The 24,673-nt window shown below is 28.1% G+C and overlaps 2 protein-coding genes across 2 annotated transcripts; one reads left to right on the forward strand and one right to left on the reverse strand.

The window, feature by feature from the left end:
- Positions 1-577: 577 nt before the first annotated feature.
- Positions 578-3,268, reverse strand: LOC149881566 (uncharacterized). The gene is made up of 2 exons (XM_090067157.1): positions 2,867-3,268; positions 578-2,786 (listed from the first exon to the last, which is right to left on the reverse strand). Exons 1-2 carry the CDS (start codon positions 3,037-3,039, stop codon positions 578-580), a joined length of 2,382 nt encoding a protein of 793 aa, XP_089923283.1. The 5' UTR covers positions 3,040-3,268.
- Positions 3,269-17,379: 14,111 nt separating this feature from the next.
- Positions 17,380-21,371, forward strand: LOC145191106 (cysteine sulfinic acid decarboxylase-like). The gene is made up of 7 exons (XM_090067525.1): positions 17,380-17,534; positions 17,727-17,960; positions 18,437-18,527; positions 18,627-18,779; positions 19,083-19,232; positions 19,423-19,659; positions 20,723-21,371. The coding sequence occupies exons 1-7, from the start codon at positions 17,426-17,428 to the stop codon at positions 21,330-21,332; spliced, it is 1,584 nt and encodes a 527-aa protein (XP_089923651.1). The 5' UTR covers positions 17,380-17,425; the 3' UTR covers positions 21,333-21,371.
- Positions 21,372-24,673: the final 3,302 nt, after the last annotated feature.

Genomic DNA, 24,673 nt, shown 5'->3' on the forward strand with positions numbered 1-24,673 from the left:
ATATATATATATATATATATATATATATATATTAGGGTACGTCACTTAAAAAAAAAATGAGCAAAGAAACTTCTAGCATCAATATTATAGTGCCAATATGTATAATAAATAAAAATTCGAAAAAAAAATTTGAAAAAATTTTTTTTTACCTACAGGGGAACTGGTTCTTTTGTCACCGTAAAATTGTAAATTATCCTTATATCAGAACGTAAAGTTTTCGAATTAAAAAAAATTATATCTCAGTGAACATCTGTGAACTTTTCATTTTATTTGTGTATAACACATGAAAAAAACTAGGGAAATGATTGGCATCGAAAAACCAAGTTTAAACTAGGGCCGGCGAGCTGGGAGCCCGGGGGGTATCCAGATCTTTTTTTTATTTTTTAGAAATTTCAAGTAATATTAAGTAATAATACAAAAATTAGAAAGAAAAAAAAATTCTCTATCTACCCGGTAATTTGTTTATTTTTAAGATGTCATATGAAAAAGAAAAAAACAAATGACATTAATATTAACCATTTGTTTGGCATAGTGACATATTCATATTAAAACATATTTACTGTATATATAATCAAACTCAAGTGTCTGTTAAAAAAATGTTTCTTAGATCTTTTTTAGAGTGCAGCTTAGGCATTAATAGTCTATGAGCCAACCTAGCCCTGACAAATCCATCTCTTCTCTCGAATCCACAAACAGATGCAGATGCATCTGTCACTTCTTTTACCGCTCTTTCGCAAGATTGTGTGTGTAGGGGAAAGTAGGGTGCTTCAAAAGGTATCTCTAAGAAATTGTCAAGATCTTTTGTAGGTATTTGACATGTAAATACAGGTTCTGATTTATCTTCTTTGTCCCAGTTGATCAGTTCTTGTATGGATATAGCTCCCAGATTGAGTTGGACCTTCTTCCTTATCCTGAATCGAGTGTCTCCATACTCCGAACTTCTCCGTATCTCTTTGATGGTTTTAATGGCAAATCTCCTAGATTCTTTATCTGAGCTTGCTATAAGGGAAAGAATCAAAGATTCAGAATGAGCAAAATAAGCTCCATTTTTTATGTAGGGAGTAACAATTTCTTTTATCTCATCCTCCTGTTTTCTTAGCAGCCTTAACAGTGTTACTATGTGTTCCGGGGCCTCAACAATACTGTGTTTCACTTTGATTTTATACCACATGTGAAAATACACTTGAACTACCCATTTTAAAATTAAGTGAAATCTTCTTAGCACATCATCAGTAAAGCCATGGTTACTCATATGGAGAAAAATAATCGCTTCGCCAATAGTAAGCCATCTGCTATGAGACAAATTGCCACATTTAGCCATTTTAAGATTTGGGTCCATCTTGCCTGTAGTCAAACATGTAATCAGTTTATAGCAGAGAGCTGAATCTGTTGACATTGAACTTAGAATTTTTTCAGGGATCTGGATTAATGGTTCCAACTGCGCAATAGGTTCAAATGTATCAAGTCTTTCCATACTGTTTACTTTTAAAAGAGCTTTTCCAATTGGTCCAGTGAAACCAACATTTGAATTGGTGGGTCCATCCAGAGTGACAATAATGTGCCTCAAAGGAAGCTCATTGCAATGTAGCATACAAATAGACCAGAAACACTTTCTACCTAACAATTGTTCAAGATTTGTCAACAAACCTCCATCTTTCCCTGAACCAGTTACAGCGTTTGTTGAATCTCCTCCTATTACTTCTAGAGATTTATGTACTCCCCGAGGAACCATCCAGTTAAAGAGTCCAATAGCTGCTTGTTTAGCAGGCTTATTAGGAGGTATTGCCTTCATGGGTGTAAAATGTGTAATATAGTGACCGTCAGGTTCAGAAGTAACAGTAATGTGTTCTTCTTTTACAACCCTTTGATGAAATCGTTTTGTTACAGGGTTGTGCTTTAAAACTCTGGTAAAATCTTTTCTGCTATCAGCAAATATACCTTTGATAGATTGTAATTGAAACTTCATTTCTTCAGATGTCTTTGCTTTAGTCATTACTGCTTTCCTAGCCCTAATAACTTTCTTAGGATCTACAGCCAAATAGGACATTTCAGGTGTTAAAAAGTTACCAAGAATAAGGTCTTGAAGGAAAGCTGAAACTACTGCTGATGTTGCAGCTGGTGAAATATCAAATCTCAAAGAAGCTTCAGCAGTATTACTAATGGACAAAAAATTTAGTTTCCATTTATCTGTTGAAGCAGGTTCATCTTCCATTTCTATTCTATTTGAATTATCATCACGTATGAAAGACTCAATATAATCTTTACTTTTTGAAGTTTCTTCCTCTTCTTTTTTTCTAATTTGTTTTTCTAGACTTGACTTTCTTTTCAGCTTCCTCTTTTCTAAAGAAACCTGTCTAGCTGTTTCCTTAGTATCTTTACAAGTCATTTGATATTTTGATAGTGACCCCGTTTTTTCTCTTTCAGCTTTTAACCAAATAAGTTCACTTTTTGGAATCTTATTTTCCCTCGGACAAGTACACTGAATATGTGCAAAATCTAGACAACTATTTAATTTTGAGCATTTTTCATTACATAAAGTGATTTCACATTTACAAGATGTAATGTCAAGCAATTGATCTAATTTAATTTCCCATGTAGAAACAGTTTTTTGGGCTGCTTTTCCTCTAGAAATTTGACTAAACTTATTCCAGGCTAATTCTATTTTTTGTACCAAAGATATCTTGTTTATTACCACAGGAAACTTGAAAAGAGCATTCGATCTTGTCCACTGTTGAAGAACCAAGTCTGCTAATTGTACACTAAGTTCTCTTACAGACATAAGCCTCCTTAAAAATAAAACAAAGTGAATACAAGTAAATACAAACAATATTTCTGCAATCTTTAAATTTAACTTTTCATTACATACTTGTCAATATCTTTTTCAATGAGCATACTTTCTTGTATTAAAAGACCCTTTCTCAGGATATCTCTAATAGTAGGCACTTCTGAAGGATTAAGATCATTACTTCCACCCAAATACAGTGAAAATTTTGACTCTTTTTTATCCAAATTGAATCTAGTAATTTTAGGAGCACTCATTCTTCCTATTAATATTAAATAAATACTAGCAATTAACAAAACTGGAAATCAACCAAACCGGAAGTAAAGTACTTTTGTACCGCATTTCCTTGTATGAGGTACATAAATGCACTTACGGAAGTAATTTATTTCCAGTTTTATTGATTGCTAGCATGAATAAACAAAAACATATGGTTAAAAAAAAATATTTCAGAATGTGATGTATTGTACTTTTTCCAGAGTACATAAAGAATAGTACATTAGTACAAAAGTGTGTATTATGTACATTGTGCGCAAACTACACTTTTGTATTAATGTAATAAACGTAGAAAATAATGTGCACTTCTGTACAATGCAATAAATGTAGAGATAACTGGTGAATACAAGTAAATACAAACAATATTTCTGTACAATGTAATAAATGTAGAAATAAATATTTAAAAATAACCTACAACTTTTCCGAACTTTGCATTTCTAAATATACAGGGCAGACGACACGGTTCTCAAAGTTGGGGGAGTTGTGGGGAGCACAATCATCAACTACTATAAAAGATCCTCCATATCTAAAAACTTCAAAACCTTTGTAAAAAAAAAAAAATTTTATAGAAAAAGTGAGGGGGCTTTATAGAAAAAGTGAGGGGAGGGGGCAGTGACCCCTTGATCCTCTGGCGTCATCAGCCCTGGTATAATCTCAATTTTTCAACGCCAATCATGTTACCTTTTTTTTATTATTTGTTAGACACAAAGAACATCAAAACCGAACTAAACTCACTGAGATATGACTTTTTTAAATTTGTGATTTTTTACAATCTGACATTTTCCTAAAAGAACGAGTTCCCCGGTAGGTAAAAAAAAGTTTTTTCAATTTTTTTTTTCGAATTTTTATTTATTATACATATTGGCACTATAATATTGATGCTAGAAGTTTCTTTGCTCATTTTTTTTTTTAAGTGACGTACCCTAATATATATATATATATATATATATATATATATATATATATATATATATATATATATATATATATATATATTGTAAAAACGCTCGAGCATTTCTAATAGGCTATTCCATCTAGTTTTGGAATCTGCAATTAAGAAGTATTCTTTACGAAATTCGAGCATTACATATATCTGTTGTACGTCATTTTTGAATGGTGAACGTATATATATGTATATATATATATATACATGCATACATACATATATATATATATATATATATATATATATATATATATATATATATATATATATATATATATATATATATATAATAAAAGGTATACCAGTCGAAACACCCCGTGGTAAATTATTTAGGCTCCCGATTATTTTAATATTATTATGCAAATAAAATATAAGGTATCAAAATTACTTTTTGGAATAAATTTAACTTTCCAAAGTTCTTTTTTCTTTTTCTTGAAATTAATTACACTTTTCAAAATCTAATTTTATTTTCGAAATCTAACTTTATTTTCGAAATATAATTTTATTTCGAAATCTAGTTTTATTTTCGAAATTAACTTTGCTTATCAAATATTGTTTGGTTTTTTTCAAAATTAATTTCACTTTTCGAAATCCTTTTTTTTTTTTTTTAATTCATTTCACATTTCAAAATTCCTTTTTTATTTCCGAAATTAATTCGATTTGTTCGATTATTTTCATAAGTTTTTATAGATTTCGAAAAAAAAGAAGGATTTCGGTACCGCTTTAATCGAAAATTTCCAAAATTTGCAATTTCGATAATGAACCCTAATTTTTAGTTGTACGGCGAGGATCTAAAAGTAAATAACGAGTTCGCATTTTTACAAATTACAAAATCTTTATATACCTATTTCTTTGATAGTTTTTTTAAAATAATTACCAAGAACAACTTTGGTAAGTTTAAAAAATTAACATTTTTAAGTTTAAACTTATTTAAATTCATTTCATTTAAATACTAAATGTTAATATCAGTCACATTATGTGACTAAAATAAACATTTTGAGGATAAAGTATTATAAAAATAGCTGGTGGCTCAACAAGCGGCCTTCATACACATTTAAAAACAAAGCATGATGCAATATTACGAAAACGAGATGCTATTGAGCCTCTTGGTGAATCTAGTTCAATATCTGATACACCTCCTCCAAAAAATTACTAAATATTTTTTAAAAAACTACAGAAAACTCGCTAGTAGCATTCTTATCTAGAATGACAGCACTTGATGGACTTCCTTTTAGAATTTTCTTAACATCCGATGATCTTCGAAAATCATTAAAATTAAGTGATAAACTTCAAAAATCTGCCACGACTATACAAAAAATTGTCACTAGTCATAGCGAAACTATTCGATAGATAGTAATTATAGAAATATCAGAATGTAAGTTAAATAGAAAAGGTTTTAGAATTAACTTTGATGAGTGGACTTCCTTAAGGAACCGGTGATATATAAACGTGAATCTTCACTCGGAGTCAAAGTTTTGGAATTTAGGACTTCTCCGAATCAGTGGAGGTTTACCTGCAGAAAAATGTGTCTTACTTTTAAGTGAAAAATTTAATCAGTATGGTTTGTCATTAGAAAAGAATATTGTTTGTTTAACAAATGATGGTGCAGCAGTTATACAAAAAGTAGTCAAGTTAATACCGGCTGCTTAGCAGTTGTGGTTGGCCCATGCAATTTAACTTGCAGTTGTGGGTGTTTTATATAAAAAAGAAACAACCGAAGAAAGAACTTTTTGCTCAAATGAATCAATAGACTTCGACTCATGTTCAGATGCCGAAGAGTACGAAAACTATGGTACCTTTGAAAATATTTCAAATACATACGAGGAAGGATTAGTGATTAGTGATATACAAGAACAAGATACAGAAATAACACCTACTCAAGTTGGTCCCTTTATACAAAGAGTAAGGAAAATTGTGCAAATATTCAAACGTTCACCATTAAAAAATGAGGTAGCACAGAATTATGTAAAGCTCCAATTTTGTAAAGAATACTTCTTAATTGCAGATTCCAAAACTAGATGGAATAGCCTATTAGTAATGGTCGAACGTTTTTACAAATTAAAGTCATGCATTCAAAAATCAGATATAAATTTAAAACTTAATATAAACTTTGCAAAAACTGATTTTGAAACAGTTTCAGCCACTATCTCAGCTCTTTTCCCGGTAAAATTAGCCGTTGAGTCGCTTTGTTGCAAGGATGCGGACTTAATTTCTGCGGATGAAGCATTGAAATTTATGTTTGACAGGCTACGTGAAATTAAGTCATCATTGATCATAGAATTTATGAGTGCTTAAAACAACGTATTATTGCAAGAAGAACGCAGTTGTCCGATTTAATTTCTTATCTGCATAAAGGTCTAGAAGATTGTATTAGAAACTTAAACTTGTTAAGTTTTAACTTTCCACATGCATCAAAACCGAGTATTCTCAACTCACTTTTGGGCATTGTAAATCAGAAAGGACTTTGGAATCAAAGCGCTGCTGTTGAAGAACGAGCCCGGGAAATTCTTCACTTTGAGGTTAGCGAAGTTGAGATTGATAAAGGAAAAAATTCTGAGAAATCAATGAAAAAAGACATGTACAAGAGGCCATTTGTAAACAAATAAATTCTAAGGCTGTAGGGAAACAGTCACAATGCGCTGGTGATATAATCAAGTTTCTAAAAAAAGAAATGAGTTTCTTCGAAGATGAAGGTGTGCGAGGAAAATATCTCCAACAGGTTTATGGTCTTCTTTTAACGATTCGGCCAACTAGCGTTGAATCCGAAAGAGCATTTTCTGCTGCCGGCATTATTTTAAACAAGTTGCGAAGCAGAGTGGACGACAAAGCTCTGGATGCTCTTTGTTTTTTAAGATGTTACTTTCATGGAATAAAAGATAGGATGAAGATGATAGGATAGATGATAGGATAGATGATAGGATAGATGATAGGATAGATGATAGGATAGATGATAGGATAGATGATAGGATAGATGATAGGATAGATGATAGGATAGATGATAGGATAGATGATAGGATAGATGATAGGATAGATGATAGGATAGATGATAGGTTCTACCAAATGGATCAGTAAATTTGCATTCTTTTCAAATTTTCATGATTCTCAAATTTATTTACTTTGCTTTAAAAATTTTAAATATTTAATATCTGTTTTAATACTGGTATTGCTGTATTATATTTTTATTATATTTATAACATTAGAGAAATTGGATAAAAGAATGAAATTTAGCAAAACCTTATTGAGAGATTTAACACAATTATTTAAAGTGATCAATTATTGGTAAAAAAAAAAAAAAAAAAAAGATTAATTAGTATTTAATATTATCATTTCTTACTTTTGCAATGAAACAATCTGCTTAGTACTATGATCTCATTCCATTATATTACATTTTGAAGAGTGCTTGATATTTATTTTTCACTGTCCTATGAGAAACAAGGATCTAAAAATTGTCAGTATTAATCTAGCACCTTGTATTTTATACACAACATAATTTTGTTATCATGTTATAGAAAAAAAAAATAAATAAAATGGAATTCAAGGAAGAAATTTAAAAAATTTCTTTCTTATATTTGTATAAGTATTATTTAGACCCACCACCAATTAAAACTTCAAGGTTGACTAAAGACAAATAATTGATGAAAAGCATTTGGATTTTGCAACTTTTCTTTTTACTTTCAACATATTTCTATTATTTCTATCATGTTCTATTCGAAGCCTTCATTATGATAAAATAAAAACCAGGTCGTGAATACTTTGAAATAATAACTTTTAGACAAAAAAAATCATTATTCAAGATGGCGATTATTAGGGATTTGTCGTATAACTTTGTACTTTCAACTTCAAATTAGAGCACTTTCCATTAATTTTGAGACCCATATTTTTATACGATTCTTAATCAGCATAAATAAATAAAATTCTCTATCAGAATCAATCATAAAATTAGGGAGAGAGGGGGCGTGGGGGAGGGGGGAGAAAGTCGAGTAGCGCCCAAGCAATCCTAAAAGATTGACTATATAATATTGTTTGCTCGTTATTGATATTTTTATTTACTAATTATTATATAATTTTTCTACCAACGGCAGAAGAGACTCATTTCCCAAAGTTATTACCTCTTTATTAGCTTTTCAACATTTGTTATTTTATCAAAACCTAGTATTGTCAAGTAAAAATGTAAATTTGATCACATGGTTTCACCCGACAATAAAAACAAACCATAGATACGCTTATCGACTTTATTGCTGAAAGTGAAGTTAACGATGTTCGCTCCTTTTAGTCGTGTTAGGGACGACGTCAGAAGTTTATAAAAAACGTCGGATTTTCTAATCGTTTCACAAATCACAAGTTGTTCAAGTGAATAATAACAGTTATCAAAGTGTACTAGACTGAACATTTCTGAAAAAGCTGTGCTTTAAAGATATTCTCCTTTTTCTGAAAAGACAAAATCCGTCATAACGCATAACGTTTTAAAAAATTAATATTTTAATTTTTAACAACTTTTGCCTGGTAACATTAATTTAAGTGAATTGTTTTCCAAAAAAAGTTATGCTTAATAGAAATGTTTAGTGGTACAACCGAACACTGATAAAAGCCAGACATGCCTTAAATCACCCGAGCTTACGGTGGATTTTGTTTCCAACCGTAAAAACATTGCCAGCCTGGTTTCTTCCATAAAAATGATTTTTGGTTTATTATAGATGTGGTAGCTCTTTTTAAGGTCAACCCAACAAACGAGTTATAAAACATGTTATTCTTGTGAAGCACGTCATTCATTCTTGTGAATTTTAATTTATAACAAAATATTTGACTGTTTTAAATAAAATCTTTATCATTATTAAAGAAAAAAAGTGTATGAGAACGAACGTTCAATCGAATAATATAAATGGAGTTCTTTAATGTTCTTTGTAAAAATAAGACTTTTTTTGAAACATTTTTTTTTACGTGACAGATATAATAAAAATAATCTTTCACGGGGGGTTAATTTGTTCTATTAAAAGAAAGTCAAAAGTTTAGAATGTGTATTCTTTTAATACTGACAGTTTTAGTTTTTTTTTTAAATTAATTGTATTCTATTATCAATGAAAGAACTTTTCAACTTATTTCATAAAAAGTTCCTTTTTATTCAACAAAACTAAGAATCCAGCTAAAACAAACTGGCGTGATAGTTAAACTTGATGGATTCCCGTAACGTTCTATTATTCAAAATCTTTACTAAGTAATTTATTTATTAAGTAAAAACCAGGTTGTTAATATTTTTAAAAGGTAACTTAAAAAATAATCATTTCTCAAGATGGCAAATATTAGAGATTTGTTGTATTTTTATGTACTTTCAAGTTAAGATTAGAGCTTTTTCCATTGATTTTGAGAGCTATGTTTTCATACGATTCTTAATCAGCATAAAGTTTTCTATCAGAATCAATCATAAAATTGGGTTGTTGCGCCTATATAGGCCTCTAGTATGAAAACACAAATGCCAGTTTTCTGTGAATATTTTTTATTTGTACTCGTAATATTATATCTTGCATGAGATATGTTTTTTTTCTCTGTAATTGCGCAGCCATCTTTTTTATAAATTAATTATAATTTTATAAATTTTATAAATTTTTTATAAATTTTTTTATAAAAAGGCCTCCGAGAATCGACCTTTAAAATGTAGCATATACGGCTGTGCGATATAGTAGGCCATGCATTTACGTAACAAACTATTCGTATTGTACGGCCAAATAAACATTTAATTCGTAACTCAACTCTTTCCGAAATTTCTGTTGTATTATTGTCACCAAATGTTTTTACACTTATTTCCTTCGTACGTTATGTTTTGACTTTTAACTTTGAATGTAACTCGGCCGATATTTAATTTAACTGCAACAAAAGTCAGCTTTTCTTCAGACTGATTATGATGAGATTGATTTTGTAGGTTAGAATTCTGTGTATCGATCCATAATGCAGCATGATGATGTCCACATTTAAAACATTTTATTTGAGATAAACACTGTCTACTTATATGTCTACTCTCTAACATTCAAAACAGTTTGTTTTACCACTGATGATATTCTTTCTTGATTGAATATTTGTAACTGAGTCACACTATTGTGATTTATGTGACTGGTCACAAAATTAACATTCATTTAGTTTTTGCAAATCTCTTTAATTGTTCTTTTCAAAGTAGGAAGCTTGACCTTTATTATTTGAATATGAATTGTACCGATGTGGTATCCTGTTAAATGAATTAGATAAATGAATTCAATTTGCCTCTCTGTTGTTTGCACTAGTTTAAAATATTTCTGCAGTTATCAATCTGTCTGATTTATCATATGAGTTAGTTAAGGGTTGTTCTTGCGCACGCAATTTAGTCTTTAGAAGATCAACAACTGATTTAATACCCCAGTTGTCATTTTTGTTAAACTAACGGTTGACATTTAATGTTAGTTCTTCTGGTATCTTTTCTAAGATTACTGGAATAAGGAGAGGTCCGCACATATCGCTACTAATACCCAAATTTTCGAGACTTCTTACTTGCATTTCAAAGCTGCCAAAAAATTATCTTAAATTCTCTATTTACTAATACAATGGATTCTCTCTAACAACCTTTGTGAAATTCTCAGTGTCACGATTATCGATTAAACTTTAATATTGGTCCTCGTTGTTTTTTTAGGTTGAATTTTGGATGATTTTTTAAAAAGTTTATTTAACAATTTTATATTAACAGTTCTAAGTCTGTGCTTTGATTTCAGGTTGGACATTCTGGCTAAATTTACAAACTTTATAATCCGATAATAATGACAATAATAATAATAATAATAATAATAATAATAATAATAATAATAATAATAATAATAATAATAATAATAATAATAATAATAATAATAATAATAATAATAATAATAATAATAATAATAATAATAATAATAATAATAATGATAATAATAATGATAATAATAATGATGATGATAATAATAATAGAAATAATGATAGTAATAATAATAATAATGATAACAAACGATGATGATGATGATAATATAATATTAATAACAAATGATGATGATGATAATGATGATGATGATGATGAGATGATGATGATGATGATGATGATGATGATGATGATGATGATGATGATGATGATGATGATGATGATGATGATGATGATGATGATGATGATGATGATGATGATGATGATGATGATGATGATGATGATGATGATGATGATGATGACGATGATGATGATGATGATGACGATGATGATGATGTCTATTTATAATTTAACTGACTGTGTAATGGCAAACTATGTGATGGCAAATCAAATGACTAAACAGTAGTTTTTTAATTACGAAAAAATGTCGCCTTAATGCTTTTACAGAGAGAAATTGTAAAATAATATTTTTTTATTACTATAAATAAATCTCTGTAAAATAACTTAATAGTCTTTAAAGTGATCTTAAATAAAATTAAAAGATCCATCAAAATTTTAGTTCACAAATTATTTCAAAATCTCAAATTGTACTTAAAAAAAAAGATATAAAAATTAACTTAGCTTATCTTTGTCAATTAATCAGATTTTCGCTTTTATCCTTTTTATTCTTTGGCATCCGTACATTATTCAAATTTAATCCGTAGGTTCCATGTCGTTTTACTTGAACACGATTTAATGAAATATATATTTTAATTATAACAACGCGTTCTAAGAACTATCTATTTCTGTAAAAACGAAAGAAACAAATTTCTCGTTTTATATAACAAAAAGAAGCGTGAGAGGCTTGAATGACTATGCAATTGCGCGCAGCATAGAGGTGACGTCAAAAAATTTTCAAAAAATGTCGGATTTTCTCATCGCACCAAAATCACTTGATGTACTAGTAGATGATAAAAACTATCAAAGTCTATTAGATTTTCTTATTGTAAGTCATATTTTAAGCCTGCATAAATGGAATCTACATGAATGGAAAATGGACAATCCTAAGACAGAATATACAGTCGTGTGACAATTTATTATGGCCACCTTTTACAATGACAAAACTTAAACATAATCTTTTCCCTTTTCTTACTTTTACTTTTAAAATAGTGTTTTTTTTTATTTGGAAGCTTTTAATACCTTTGGTCACAAAAAAATTGATAAAGTTTTGTTTGTTATTAGCGGCCTCACCTTACCTGGTAGCCATTTTGAAACATCATCTAATTTCTATTAATATTGAAATTATGCAGCTCCGCATGTACACAAAAAATTTTTTTAAAGTTTTTCAAAGTTATAACTTTTTTAAAGTTATCATTTAACAAAGTACTTAAATCAGGTAAAATCTCGTTTAGTCAACTTTTTTTCTAAATATAAACCAATTTTTTTAAAGGTTTTAGGAGACAAGTTTGATAAACATTTTTTATTTGTAGATATGGTAAGAATAAAGGTTTATCAATGCATAAAAAGACTGAAAAGCTCTGTTAACTAATACTAGTTATTCTCGAAGAGATATTGTTAAAAGAAGTGATGCTTCTCGGGTATCTGTCCAATTATTTAGAAAAAATTAACTACGGAGAGCTTAACACCGAAAAGAATTAGACAATATTGTCAAAAACAACAATTTTAACACCGCGTAGTTGAAAGTTCTAAACAAAATGATCCTCGAAAACTGACATCTAATTATGAAACCATTAACAAGCTCGAGCTGTCTGTGATCGAGATGTCTTAGCGAACTGTGACCTTCATCCAGCAGAGAACATCTGGGAATTGCAAAAAGGAAGAAAATAGCAAATGAGTCAAAAATAAAATTGTTTTGATCGAAAAAAATCATCTATCACTGGAATCATAGTAAAAAATCTCTAAAAAAGGACTGAAAGCTGTATTAAAAGCCAGATGACGTCATGTAGGGAAAAAAATGGAGCAACAAAAAACAATTATATGTTAGACTCAGCTTTGTAATTATTTCTTTACAGAATATGTGGTCAAAGAAAGTAATGCTTTGTTTGTCACGAGAAAACCCATCTTTAAAGCTTTGATAACTTTTAAGTCGAAAAATTACGAACATAAAATGAAAACTCATACCATTCTGCAGTTACTTAAGAAAAGCTTTAGGTAATCATAATAACTTTTCATGCGGCCGCAGCGATCAAAGTATTACTGATAGAGTTAAATTTTTTAAACAAACCTAGAAAACTAAATTTTTTATTGAATGAGAGAACAAAAAAATATATAAACTTAGTTTAAATTGTAACGACGTAAATATGGCAGACTTTGTAAATATTGAAAGTGAAAGTGCATTTGAAAGTGCTTCAAAAAGGTAAGTATAGCCTGTAATGGTACAAAATGAAAACTTAGTACGTGTCAAAAGCTACAGATATCTTGACATGGAAATTCTTCCCTTCATATTTGAGAAACGTTGATGTCCAGAATACCTGCGACCATCTCTGCTAAAGAGAATGAAAAGTACGTATATGGGTAAAAGAATGGTATAAGCCAAGAGAACACTTGGTCAAGGCCAAACTAATCAAGAAACGAAGGAAGATTTTGAGAGGCTGCGAACATAAAAAATCTGACAAATTTGAACAGAAAGAAGAAAATATGCATGAGACTGGTGTTCATGATTAAAAAAACTATTAAAAATATGCTCTTTTTATATGATGCTTCTTGTATTGTTGTTTTTATAATGTTTTTCCCCCGTAAAAGAAGTTATGAAAATTCATTAACAAAGAAATACCTCTCTTTTATAATACATTTGGAGTATGATTGGCCCATCTAGGGGAATTTCATATTTCTTGATAGAGCTGTTTGTTTCCCAGAATGATTTCAAAACAGTTTTAAAATATATTTTCATTTCATTCCAACCATTGTCTTCTATTTAAAAAATGTTCAATTTTTTATTTTCCTGTTGTTGCATCAAGCTGGCTGCGTTTAACAAAGCTAACAATAATCAGTTTCGATGATAAGTCTTTTAAAAATTTAGCAGTCTATTAGTATTCATTAATATTCGCGTATAATTAAAAACAAGCTATTTATGTTACTATTATTTTTTACAACTATTTTCAACGGTAGTAGCACAGTTTCATTTTAACCATTGACGTAGTTTCTGTTTGTTAAAAATATCTATTAATGAGGTGATTTTTTTACCAAACAAATCAAGGAAATAAAACTATTTAATGATGCTACATTTTCAAGAGAAATGCAATTCTAAGAAGAGTACAAACTTGTATATATACCCAACGCGTATATATATGTATATTAGGTTCCTTGTTGTTAAAAAGCAAATGATGGTGATTACCTTTTAATATGGCTGAGTTGATAAGAACTTAAGATGTTATGCTTAAGTAAACAACGTGAGAGAAGAAGAAAAAGTTTTTTCACGATTTAGAGAAGCGTAACTTATTTGTTAATCATTTTAATTTCTTTTTTTTCTAAATGAAGTATATAAATAGTCTAAATTGCTTAAAAGTTCATTTATTTATTGTTGTTTATTTACTTATTGTTGTTTATTTATTTAAAACGAATGAACTTTCTTCAATAAGCATCAGAGTCTCGTTACGGAAAGTGTCGTGTGGTCACTGAATCGGTCATTTTTTACGATAACCGTCCTCCGATACCGATACAGAATTGGGATTGGTCTTAGATGGATGGATTTTTCCGATACCAACTTCGAAGTATCATTGATGACAGTATCGTGCATACGAGATTTCCGAGACTCTGATGCTTATTCTCCAACTTACAAATCACAATCCTAAAACTTAAAGATTTTAGTGATACTTCACAACTTTCTTTCATTTTCTTCATTTCTTTAACTTTTTGTTTAACTATGTTTAAGAGCTCCTCTTGTTTTTTTATTGAATTATGTTTTCCTGGCCAAACTTACTTTCTTATTGCTTGCAGTAAATCATCTTAAGAGCTTAATTCTGTATTCATTACTTGTTGCCTTATTCAATGATAAATTTTTTTGTTGTTAACTGATGAAAAGTTTAATTTTTTTAAATATTGTTCAACTGAAACTATTACATAACGCATTACGCTGCATTAAGAACGTGTTACGCTGCATTAGGAACGTGTTACGCTGCCCTAGGAGCGTGTAAAACTGAAAAAGATGGAAAGGTGGAGGGAGTAAAATGATTGTAGTGCTGAGTATGATGAAAAACCCATTTTTCTTTCTTTAGGATCTTTAAAAAGTAAATGATATTTTTCCTTAAATCTCTGCCTCATTTTGCCAAAGAAAGCAGCATACTTGATTTTAAAGAATCAAAAAATCGTTAAACTTTTTATCAATTTTTTTAATTTTTTTTATTTTTTTATCAATTTTTTTTATCAGTTGTTTTTATCAATTGCAAAAAAACATGAAGTGAACCGATGCATCATGCAATACAAATGAAAAGAATTTTTTTTTAAAAAAAAAAAAATGCTTTATAGATCATAGGATATTTAATAAATTTATACATTAAAAAGATTTAAACTCTACGCTATAATTTTTATAAAATGCGAAAATGAAAGTAAAAAGATGTTTTAGAAAATTGGTTTGAGATGCGTCCATTATCAAGCATCATTTAAAGTATTTTATCTTTTCTTTTCGATGGTCAAATATCATAACCCATTTCGAAGATAATTTAAACTTTTTGAAGACAAAATGTTACCATTTTATTACATCTTTATTATCAATCAATATTCATGTTGATCGATTAAGTAAACTCGTAGGAATCTTCGAAATAACTACTTTTTTTGACTTATAAATCTGAAATAAAGTACAAAAAAGCATTGGTTGTTAAACGAAGAGGATACTTTTTTTGAAATGCATTTAAATAATTTGGATTCACTGTCTTGTTCTTATCTACATCCTCATCTACATTTCATTAAGTTCTTAGTTTTACCGAAAACATCAAGCAGTAAATATCAAGCAGTAAATAAGATGTCACCAATTAAAATCACACCAGATATTTTGTTCTGTAAAAGCCTACAAAGGGAGAAGTGCAGAATAATTAGTGAACACTCTGAAGGGCAATATTTTAGCTGCATTTTTTTCTCTTTTTTTTCTAGACATCGTTGCAATTTCAATAATATCGAATCTATAACAAAACGAGATCTGTCGATAAAATTAAATACACACCGCTTCTATAACAAAGCAATTCTTTAACATATAAAAAATGTTACTTCAGTAGGCAGTATAGTCTGTAGATTTTTACGTGATATTTTAAAATATTTACTTGAAATGGTTCATAAAAAACATTTATTACGTCCTTTAAAAGAATATCAGTATATTAGAAAACTACTTTGTTATCGTTTGTTGCCGCTCATATGTTGTTGCTGATATGCTATTGGTGAACAGCCTAAAAGTAAACATTTTGCTGAAGGTGTATTTAGTAAAAATTGTCATCAGAGTTCATCTTCAACTGGTACGCGACTAAGTGATGTTTCCAAGATTTATCGTTTCATTTTTTTGTATGTTGATTAGAACTGTTGTTTCAATAAAAGTTGATTTTCACCTTTTTTATTATTGTTTTAGTGAGTTATAATAATAATAATAACAATAATAATAGTAATAATAATAATAATCGTAATAATAACAATAATAATAATAATAACAATAATAATAGTAATAATAATAATAATAGTAATAATAACAATAATAATAATAATAACAATAATAACAATAATAACAATAATAAAAATAAAAATAACAATAATAATAATAATAATAATAATAATAATAATAATAATAATAATAATAATAATAATAATAATAATAATAATAATAATAATAATAATAATAATAATAATAACAATAATAATAATAACAATAATAATAATAATAATAATAATAATAATAATAATAATAATAATAATAATAATAATAATAATAATAATAATAATAATAATAATAATTAAACAAACTTCAGCTGCCTTTGATTAGAGTTTAAGTTTTATACTGCGACTTTCAATGCAATTCCTGTTGAATCTTTTTGTGAGGATTTTAACTGAATGCTGATGGTAATGATTCTATGATACTTATTCTTAATATCGTTCACACAAACACAATTGAGAACCTTTGAGTACATAATATCAACATGTAGCGTTACACTTTTTGTATTTTAACTTAAAAAAAAACAATACAGTTGATTTTTATAATTTTTTTCTTGTTATAAACAGACTAAAAACAAGTTTTTGATTTTCATATCGATGGATAAATTTTGGATGTTTGTGATTTTCATATCGATGGATAAATTTTGGATGTTTGTGATTTTCATATCGATGGATAAATTTTGGATGTTTGTGATTTTCATATCGATGGATAAATTTTGGATGTTTGTGATTTTCATATCGATGGATAAATTTTGGATGTTTGTGATTTTTATATCGATGGATAAATTTTGGATGTTTGTGATTTTTATATCGATGGATAAATTTTGCTATTCTTTGATTTCCAGATTCTAATTAATAGTTAAAACAAGTTTTTCTGCAAATTGAAGAGATGTCCACGTCACAAAAACCAGAGATTACAGTTGATCCGCATGAAAATGTCGAGAGCATAAACGCGTCCGCACTTTCGAAAACTCTGTTGAAAGATTTTACATATAAAGGTTGAATACTTCTGACTCTTTTTATTATTACTATTACTATCATTTTTTTTATTATTACTATTATTATTACTGTTATTATTAGAAAAGTATCTTTATTTGGCTCGATGAAATACATTGCATTCATTATAAATATTCATTACAAATATTGGAAAAAAGTTCTTTGCATAAAATATTTTTTGTTTTTCAATTCAGATCTTTTCCCATATGCTAAAGATGAAAAGATCACCGACGAGGTGGTGATGAGAGTTGCGTCAAAGTTGTGTGACTTTATAAAAAGTTCGAACGATCGCCGCAGTGCAGTTATCAACTTCGTAGAGCCTGGTCAGCTTGAGAAAGAGATTGACTTCAATTTAAAAAGCGAAGGTGAAACTCTTCAGGAAATATTGTGCATAACAGATAAAGTATTAAAGTATGCTGTAAAGACAGGTATTTTTCTTTAACACGTCTTGTGTTTTTATTATTTTTCCTATCGTCAGTTTAGAGATAAAAGTTACTAAAAACAGTTTTGATGAACATTGAGTTAAGCGTCACCAAGTGATTATTTTTTGACGTTCTGTAAAATATGAAAAACTCATAGGTACCAATAACATTGTCTAAACGCATTCGAAAAGTAAACTTCATTTTGTTCTGTATAAATTCCCTTCTAAGTTACTGAGATGTAAACTTTGTTTTCTTCAAAATGTAAAATTGGTACTTAGTTTTACTTTTAAACAAAAAATGTGTATTTTGCTGGTTAAAATTATGAAGAAATAAACCAATCAGTTTCCGTGAAAAAACATACGGATATGAAGGAATAAACCAATCAGTTTTCTTGAAAAAACATACGGATATGAAGTACGTCAGAATTGATAGACTTGAAGGTGTGAAATGAGCATTTTTATTGAATTGTATTCTAATTTTAGGACACCCTCGGTTTTTCAATCAACTTTTTTCTGGTTTGGACATCACTTGTTTGATGGGACAATGGATCAGTGCTACAACCAATACTTTGATGTATTTTTTTTCTTAATTTATCTAAAAAAAAAATTTAATATACAAATTCCATTTGTATATCTTTTTATTTATTTTTTCTAAAGTTTTCAACATTTTTAGGTTTACCTATGAGGTTGGACCTGTTTATATTGTGATGGAGAAATATGTTCTCGACAAAATGAAATCAATAATTGGTTATACCAGTGGTGATGCACAAGTATTTCCAGGGGGTTCAATCTCAAACATGCAAGCGATGAGTATTGCAAGATATAAGTATATTTTTATGTTTTTTTAAAAAAAATTATTAAAATGATCAAAAAATCGAAAAGTTTACAAAAAGAATTTAAAATTAAAAAAAAACACAATAATAAATAATTAATAAACGGAAATTAGAAAAGCAAAATTTAAAAAATTAGAATTTATTAAAAACTAGAAAAAATTAGAGAAACGCAACATTTAATTGAAATGTGTTTATAAATTAACAGTAAAAAATCTCCTCAAACAATTTAGCTGTTTAACCAGAAAAATGGCTGAAATTTATAATTTCGGGTGATGGCTGTTTATTTTTTTTAATAGCCGCTACCCAAATCTTAAAGAAGAAGGTCTCTACGGAGGGAAACGTCTTGTAGCTTTTGTATCTGAAGAAGCCCATTATTCAACAAACAAAGCGGCTGCAACTTTAGGGATAGGAACCCAAAATCTCAAGAAAATAAAAACAGACGAAAAGTAAGGAAATAATTAATTATAAGCCTTTTTTTTAGGAAAAGTTGCAAAAGATAATTAAAATAATCATCCATCAGTAATCATTTTAAACTTTTCTATTTAACCAACATTTGCTTCTTTTTCGCTTCTTTTAGACTGACATTTAGTTTAAAATATCTAATAACAAAAAAGCAACAAGTTATTTTTTTTTTAGCGGGAAAATGTCCGTAAAAAACTTAGTGGAGCAAATTGAAGCAAGTCTGTCACGAGGAGAAGAACCATTTTATGTTTGCGCAACAGCAGGAACTACCGTTGGAGGTGCCTTCGATCCAATTAATGATATTGCAGAGGTATGTGAAAAGTATGGGTTATGGCTGCATGTTGACGGTGCTTGGGGAGCTTCATCGTTACTATCTCGTAAATACAAGTATTTAATGGCAGGTGTTGAGAGGTAAATCGTTTTAATCTCTTGAGCTTTCAGTGAGGAAAACTTTGTTTAATTAGAAAAACTTTATTAATATTATTATTATCATTATTATTATTATTATTATTATTATTATTATTATTATTATTATTATTATTATTATTATTATTATTATTATTATTATTATTATTATTATCATTATTATTATTATCATTATTATCATTATTATTATTATTATTATTATTATTATTATTATTATTATTATTATTATTATTATTATTATTATTATCATTATTATCATTATTATTATTATTATTATTATTATTATTATTATCATTATTATTATTATTATTATTATTATTATTATTATTATTATTATTATTATTATTATTATTATTATTATTATTATTATTATTATCATTATTATTATTATTATTATTATTATTATTATTATTATTATTATTATTATTATTATTATTATTATTATTATTATTATTATTATTATTATTATTATTAATATTATTATTATTATCATTATTATTATCATTATTATCATTATTATTATTATTATTATTATTATTATTATTATTATTATTATTATTATTATTATTATTATTATCATTATTATTATTATTATTATTATTATTATTATTATTATTATTATTATTATTATTATTATTATTATTATTATCATTATTATTATTATTATTATTATTATTATTATTATTATTATTATTATTATTATTATTATTATCATTATTATTATTATTATTATTATTATTATTATTATTATTATTATTATCATTATTATTATTATTATTATCATTATTATCATTATTATTATTATTATTATTATTATTATTATTATTATTATTATTATTATTATTATTATTATTATTATTATTATTATTATTATTATCATTATTATCATTATTATTATTATTATTATTATTATTATTATTATCATTATTATTATTATTATTATTATTATTATTATTATTATTATTATTATTATTATTATTATTATTATTATTATTATTATTATTATTATTATTATTATTATTATTATTATTTGCTTACTTATCGTTAGAGCTAATTCGCTGACATGGAACCCTCACAAGCTAATGGGTTGCTTATTTCAATGCTCCATCCTTTTTACAAAAGGTAAAGATATACTGGCAAGTTGCAATAGAGAAAGTGTTGACGGAGCATCGTATTTGTTTCAGAAAGATAAGCTGCTATACAACGCTAAAGAGTGGGATCAAGGCGATAAAACAATACAATGTGGACGAAACGTTGATGTTCTTAAATTATGGCTGATGTGGAAAGCTAAAGGTGACAAAGGATTAGAAGAACAGATTGATCGAGCCTACGACAATTCCCGATATCTTGCAGCGTTGATAAAAAAGCGCGAAAACTTTGAGCTAATACGGGAGCCTCAGTGCACGAACGTCTGTTTTTATTACTTGCCACCTAGCATTAAAAAAATGGAAGACGGATCCGAGAAAAATGCACGCTTACACTCAATTGCTCCTATTATTAAATCAGGAATGACATTAGCAGGAACAATGCTGTGTGGTTACCAGCCTCTAAAACATTATGTGAACTTTTGGCGAATGACTGTTGTTAATCCTGCAGTGACTTTTGAAGACATGGAGTTTGTTGTCAATGAAATAGAACGTTTAGGAAAAGATTTGTAAACACCTTTACAAATGTTGAAATATACATAAACTTTTATTTATATATAAATTAAATAGCATCAGAGTTTGGCTTAGAGTAATACCACGTTCACACGAGCGACGTAGATGATGTTAAGCAGTATCTTTCTGATGGTATAATTTTTTAAATCACAACGTATCGCTTTCTTGAAGTATGCTAAAAAATTTTAACTTTGTAGTATGTGTTCATTTATAAATAACATCGAAATAAACCTAATAATATGTATATTAATTAACATAATAATATTACTTTAGATTAATCTTTTTTAAAAAAGTGTTAAAAAAGCTGTCATTATTAAAAAAGTTAAAAAAATTAAAAAAGTAGTCATTATTTTGCGCACGCGCAGATTTCATATTTAATAAACTTTTTTAACGACGATTTTAATTAGGCACCGCTGATTCGATTCGTAAAATCCGCAAAAAGCCAATCCGACTTATTTTGCGGATTAAAACAGTCAGTTCGTAAAAATTTTTCGGATTAACAATCCGAAAACTAATTTACGAACCACTAGCGAATTTTTTTTTTGCGGATTCTCTTTGCTGTTCGGATTATTAATCCGAAAAACTTTTACGAATCAATTTAACTTTAATTCGCTTAGCGAATTATACGAATCGCGTTCCGTTCGCGTCACCATTAAATGGTGTGGTTCAAAAAAATTACATTTTTATTATATGCGCGTCCTATAAATAGTGGATTTCTTTTTTATTTTCAATCAGTCCTATTTGGAAATCTTAACCTACAACAATTCGTTCAACAGATCAAGTCTACTATTCTTTACTTACATTTATTACGGTAAGCCATTATTATCTTATCTTGATTTAAAAGTTAAGAATATTTCAAGCTAAATTTTTGCGGTTTTTTTTTTTTTTTTTTGTGGATCAAATTCCTTTGCGAATTATTTCGCTTTGCGGATTGCTTCAATTAGTGGATTGGTCCTATAAAATTTATATTGTTATGTTTCTTCTACTTAAATATTAGTAGAAATAAAAATAGAGATAAAAACTAGTTTGAAAAGTTGTTACGTTCATTTCAACAATTAAGGCAAATAACCTTTAAATAATTAGTTCTTTTATTGAAAGCTTTATGCATGCCTCAAAAATATCATTTTTTATTAAGACAAATATAAAGGAAAAACTCAATCTGATTTATTCCATTTTTATGTTATTTCATTTTTTTCTTCTTTTCAGATGCCTAAGCTATCTAATATTTGAGAATTCTTCAACAAGGTGGAGGAAAACAAGGCAAAATATAAGGCCTGTGTCAAGCCAAAAACCGAGGTGTCATTAGAGCTTGCTCACTAATTCAATAAAGATCTAAACAAAAGATTCGAAGGGGAGTTGATGAATATTGAATTCTCTATTGCTCATTTTTTAAATCCTAACAGGAAGAGCATGTGCTTTGTGGATGAGGGGGGAAAATTTGAAGTAGTCAAAACTGCAGGAAAGAAAGCTATGAAAGAACTGTCAAGAAAAGAAATTTTGGCTAGCCAAAGCACTCCTTCCCCTTCAATGTTGGATGATGAAGATGATGACGACTTTGATTTCACTGAACAACTGAGGAAGAAAGTGTTTGGTGCAGGTTACATTAATCCTGGAGGTGAAACAAGCACCAAGAAAGCCATTTCTGCTGAAATTGAGGGGTATTTGAATTCAAAACCAGTTCTAGCAAATACAAATGTACTGGAATTCTGGAAACAAAACCAGTATATTTACCCAATAATGTCAAGGCTGGCCAGAAAAAATCTCTGTATACCTGCTGCATCATCAACATCTGAAAGAGTTTTCTCAACAGCAGGGAATATATACAGCTCTAGAAGAACCAATCTTTCAATCTCAAAGGTTGAGATGTTGGTATATATGAAAGAAAACACTAAGCAACTCAGTAAAATTCAAGACATTGTGTGGCCAGGAAATGAATTTGGAAAATGATTAACTTTCAGTGTGATTTTGACTTTTTTTTATTTCTTAACAAGGAAATCATTTCGTTTCATTGTATATTTGAATATTATAAATAAATAAAAATGAATCTTATTTCAAAAGGATTTTTTATTCTGAACCCGTATAAATCCGTAAAAATAATTTCGGTTCGGATTCCAATTCGAAAAAAGTTTTTCGAATTGCAATCCGATCCGAAAGTATCGAATCGGATTGCAATCCGAAAAAAAAATCCGAAAAAATTTTAACGAATTTTTTTCCGATAAATTATTTTCGGATCAAATCAATCCGTAAGTAATTTGAACCGTTTAGCATAGTTAATTCGGTGCACAATCCGCAAACCGATAAACAGTAACGAATCGGCGGTCTCTAATTTTAATGCAACACCGGTGTCACGTTAAATAAGTAGCTTGTTAAATAAGTAGAAAAACAGTCCTGCGCATGCGCAAGTAATAAAAACCAGGCTGTTAACATGGAAGTGGTTTTTTAATTATGAAATTAAAACTAAACATGTTAAGAAAATGGCGAATATTAGCGTTTTGGTAAGGAATTTTTTTTCTTCAAGCCTAAGTAAGAGCACTTTGGGTTGGTGAAAAAACAAAATGGATACCAATTTTCTTCATTTTAAACAACGATCTTTCATAATCTGCAATAAAAAAAGGGGGGTGGGGGTGCGAAAGTGCACTAGCGTTTATGTATATATACATTTTTTATATATATTTACATATATATATATATATATATATATATATATATATATATATATATATATATATATATATATATATATATATATATATATATCAGGGGCGTGTCTAGGGGATGTCTGCTACGTCGCTGGACATACCCAAAATATGTATATATACATATTTTTTCACAACTTCAATATTTCGTTAAGTAAATATGATGCGTCGGTAGATAAAAGCAAACAGAGCGAATAATTATAATAAACTAAAGCAATAATTAAGCAAACTATACAAGGTTAACTGTTCGAACGGATGGTAAGAAGTTATTAATCCGGGATAACAGTTAGATTTACGGTTTAGTATTTTATTATACGCCAAGTTAGAATTATTTTGTTCTATCTCCAAGTTTAAATGTTGGGAGAAAGTTTTTGATTTTTTTCTTAAAGTAATAATTATTTAAAAACTTAGTCTTAATTTTTAAAGAAATAATAACTTATGCTTTAAATAATTTATGTTTAAACAAATTAGAAAAAAACTTGTAAAATAGAGCGCATTTTAGAAGTAATCATTACTTACTAAAATTAATAACTCATTTTCTCCCAACTTTTAAAATAGGAGATAGAATTAAATAATTCTAACCTCGCGCATAGTGCTTGTCAAATCGAGAACGGTCTAAAGTTTATTAAAAAAAAAAAAAAACGA

This window comes from Hydra viridissima, unplaced genomic scaffold (genome assembly GCF_058129835.1).
Source record: "Hydra viridissima isolate aposymbiotic clone 2 unplaced genomic scaffold, HvirCarnegie_v1 scaffold_11, whole genome shotgun sequence".
NCBI lineage: Eukaryota > Metazoa > Cnidaria > Hydrozoa > Anthoathecata > Hydridae > Hydra > Hydra viridissima.

Coding starts and splice junctions, on each gene's coding strand:
- LOC145191106 (XM_090067525.1), top strand. CDS start 17,426: ATGTCCACGTCACAAAAACCAGAGATTACAGTTGATCCGCATGAAAAT. Junction 18,528..18,626: donor GCTACAACCAATACTTTGAT/GTATTTTTTTTC, acceptor CAACATTTTTAG/GTTTACCTATGAGGTTGGAC. Junction 19,233..19,422: donor AAAATAAAAACAGACGAAAA/GTAAGGAAATAA, acceptor TTTTTTTTTTAG/CGGGAAAATGTCCGTAAAAA.
- LOC149881566 (XM_090067157.1), bottom strand. CDS start 3,039: ATGAGTGCTCCTAAAATTACTAGATTCAATTTGGATAAAAAAGAGTCA. Junction 2,787..2,866: donor ATTGAAAAAGATATTGACAA/GTATGTAATGAA, acceptor TTTATTTTTAAG/GAGGCTTATGTCTGTAAGAG.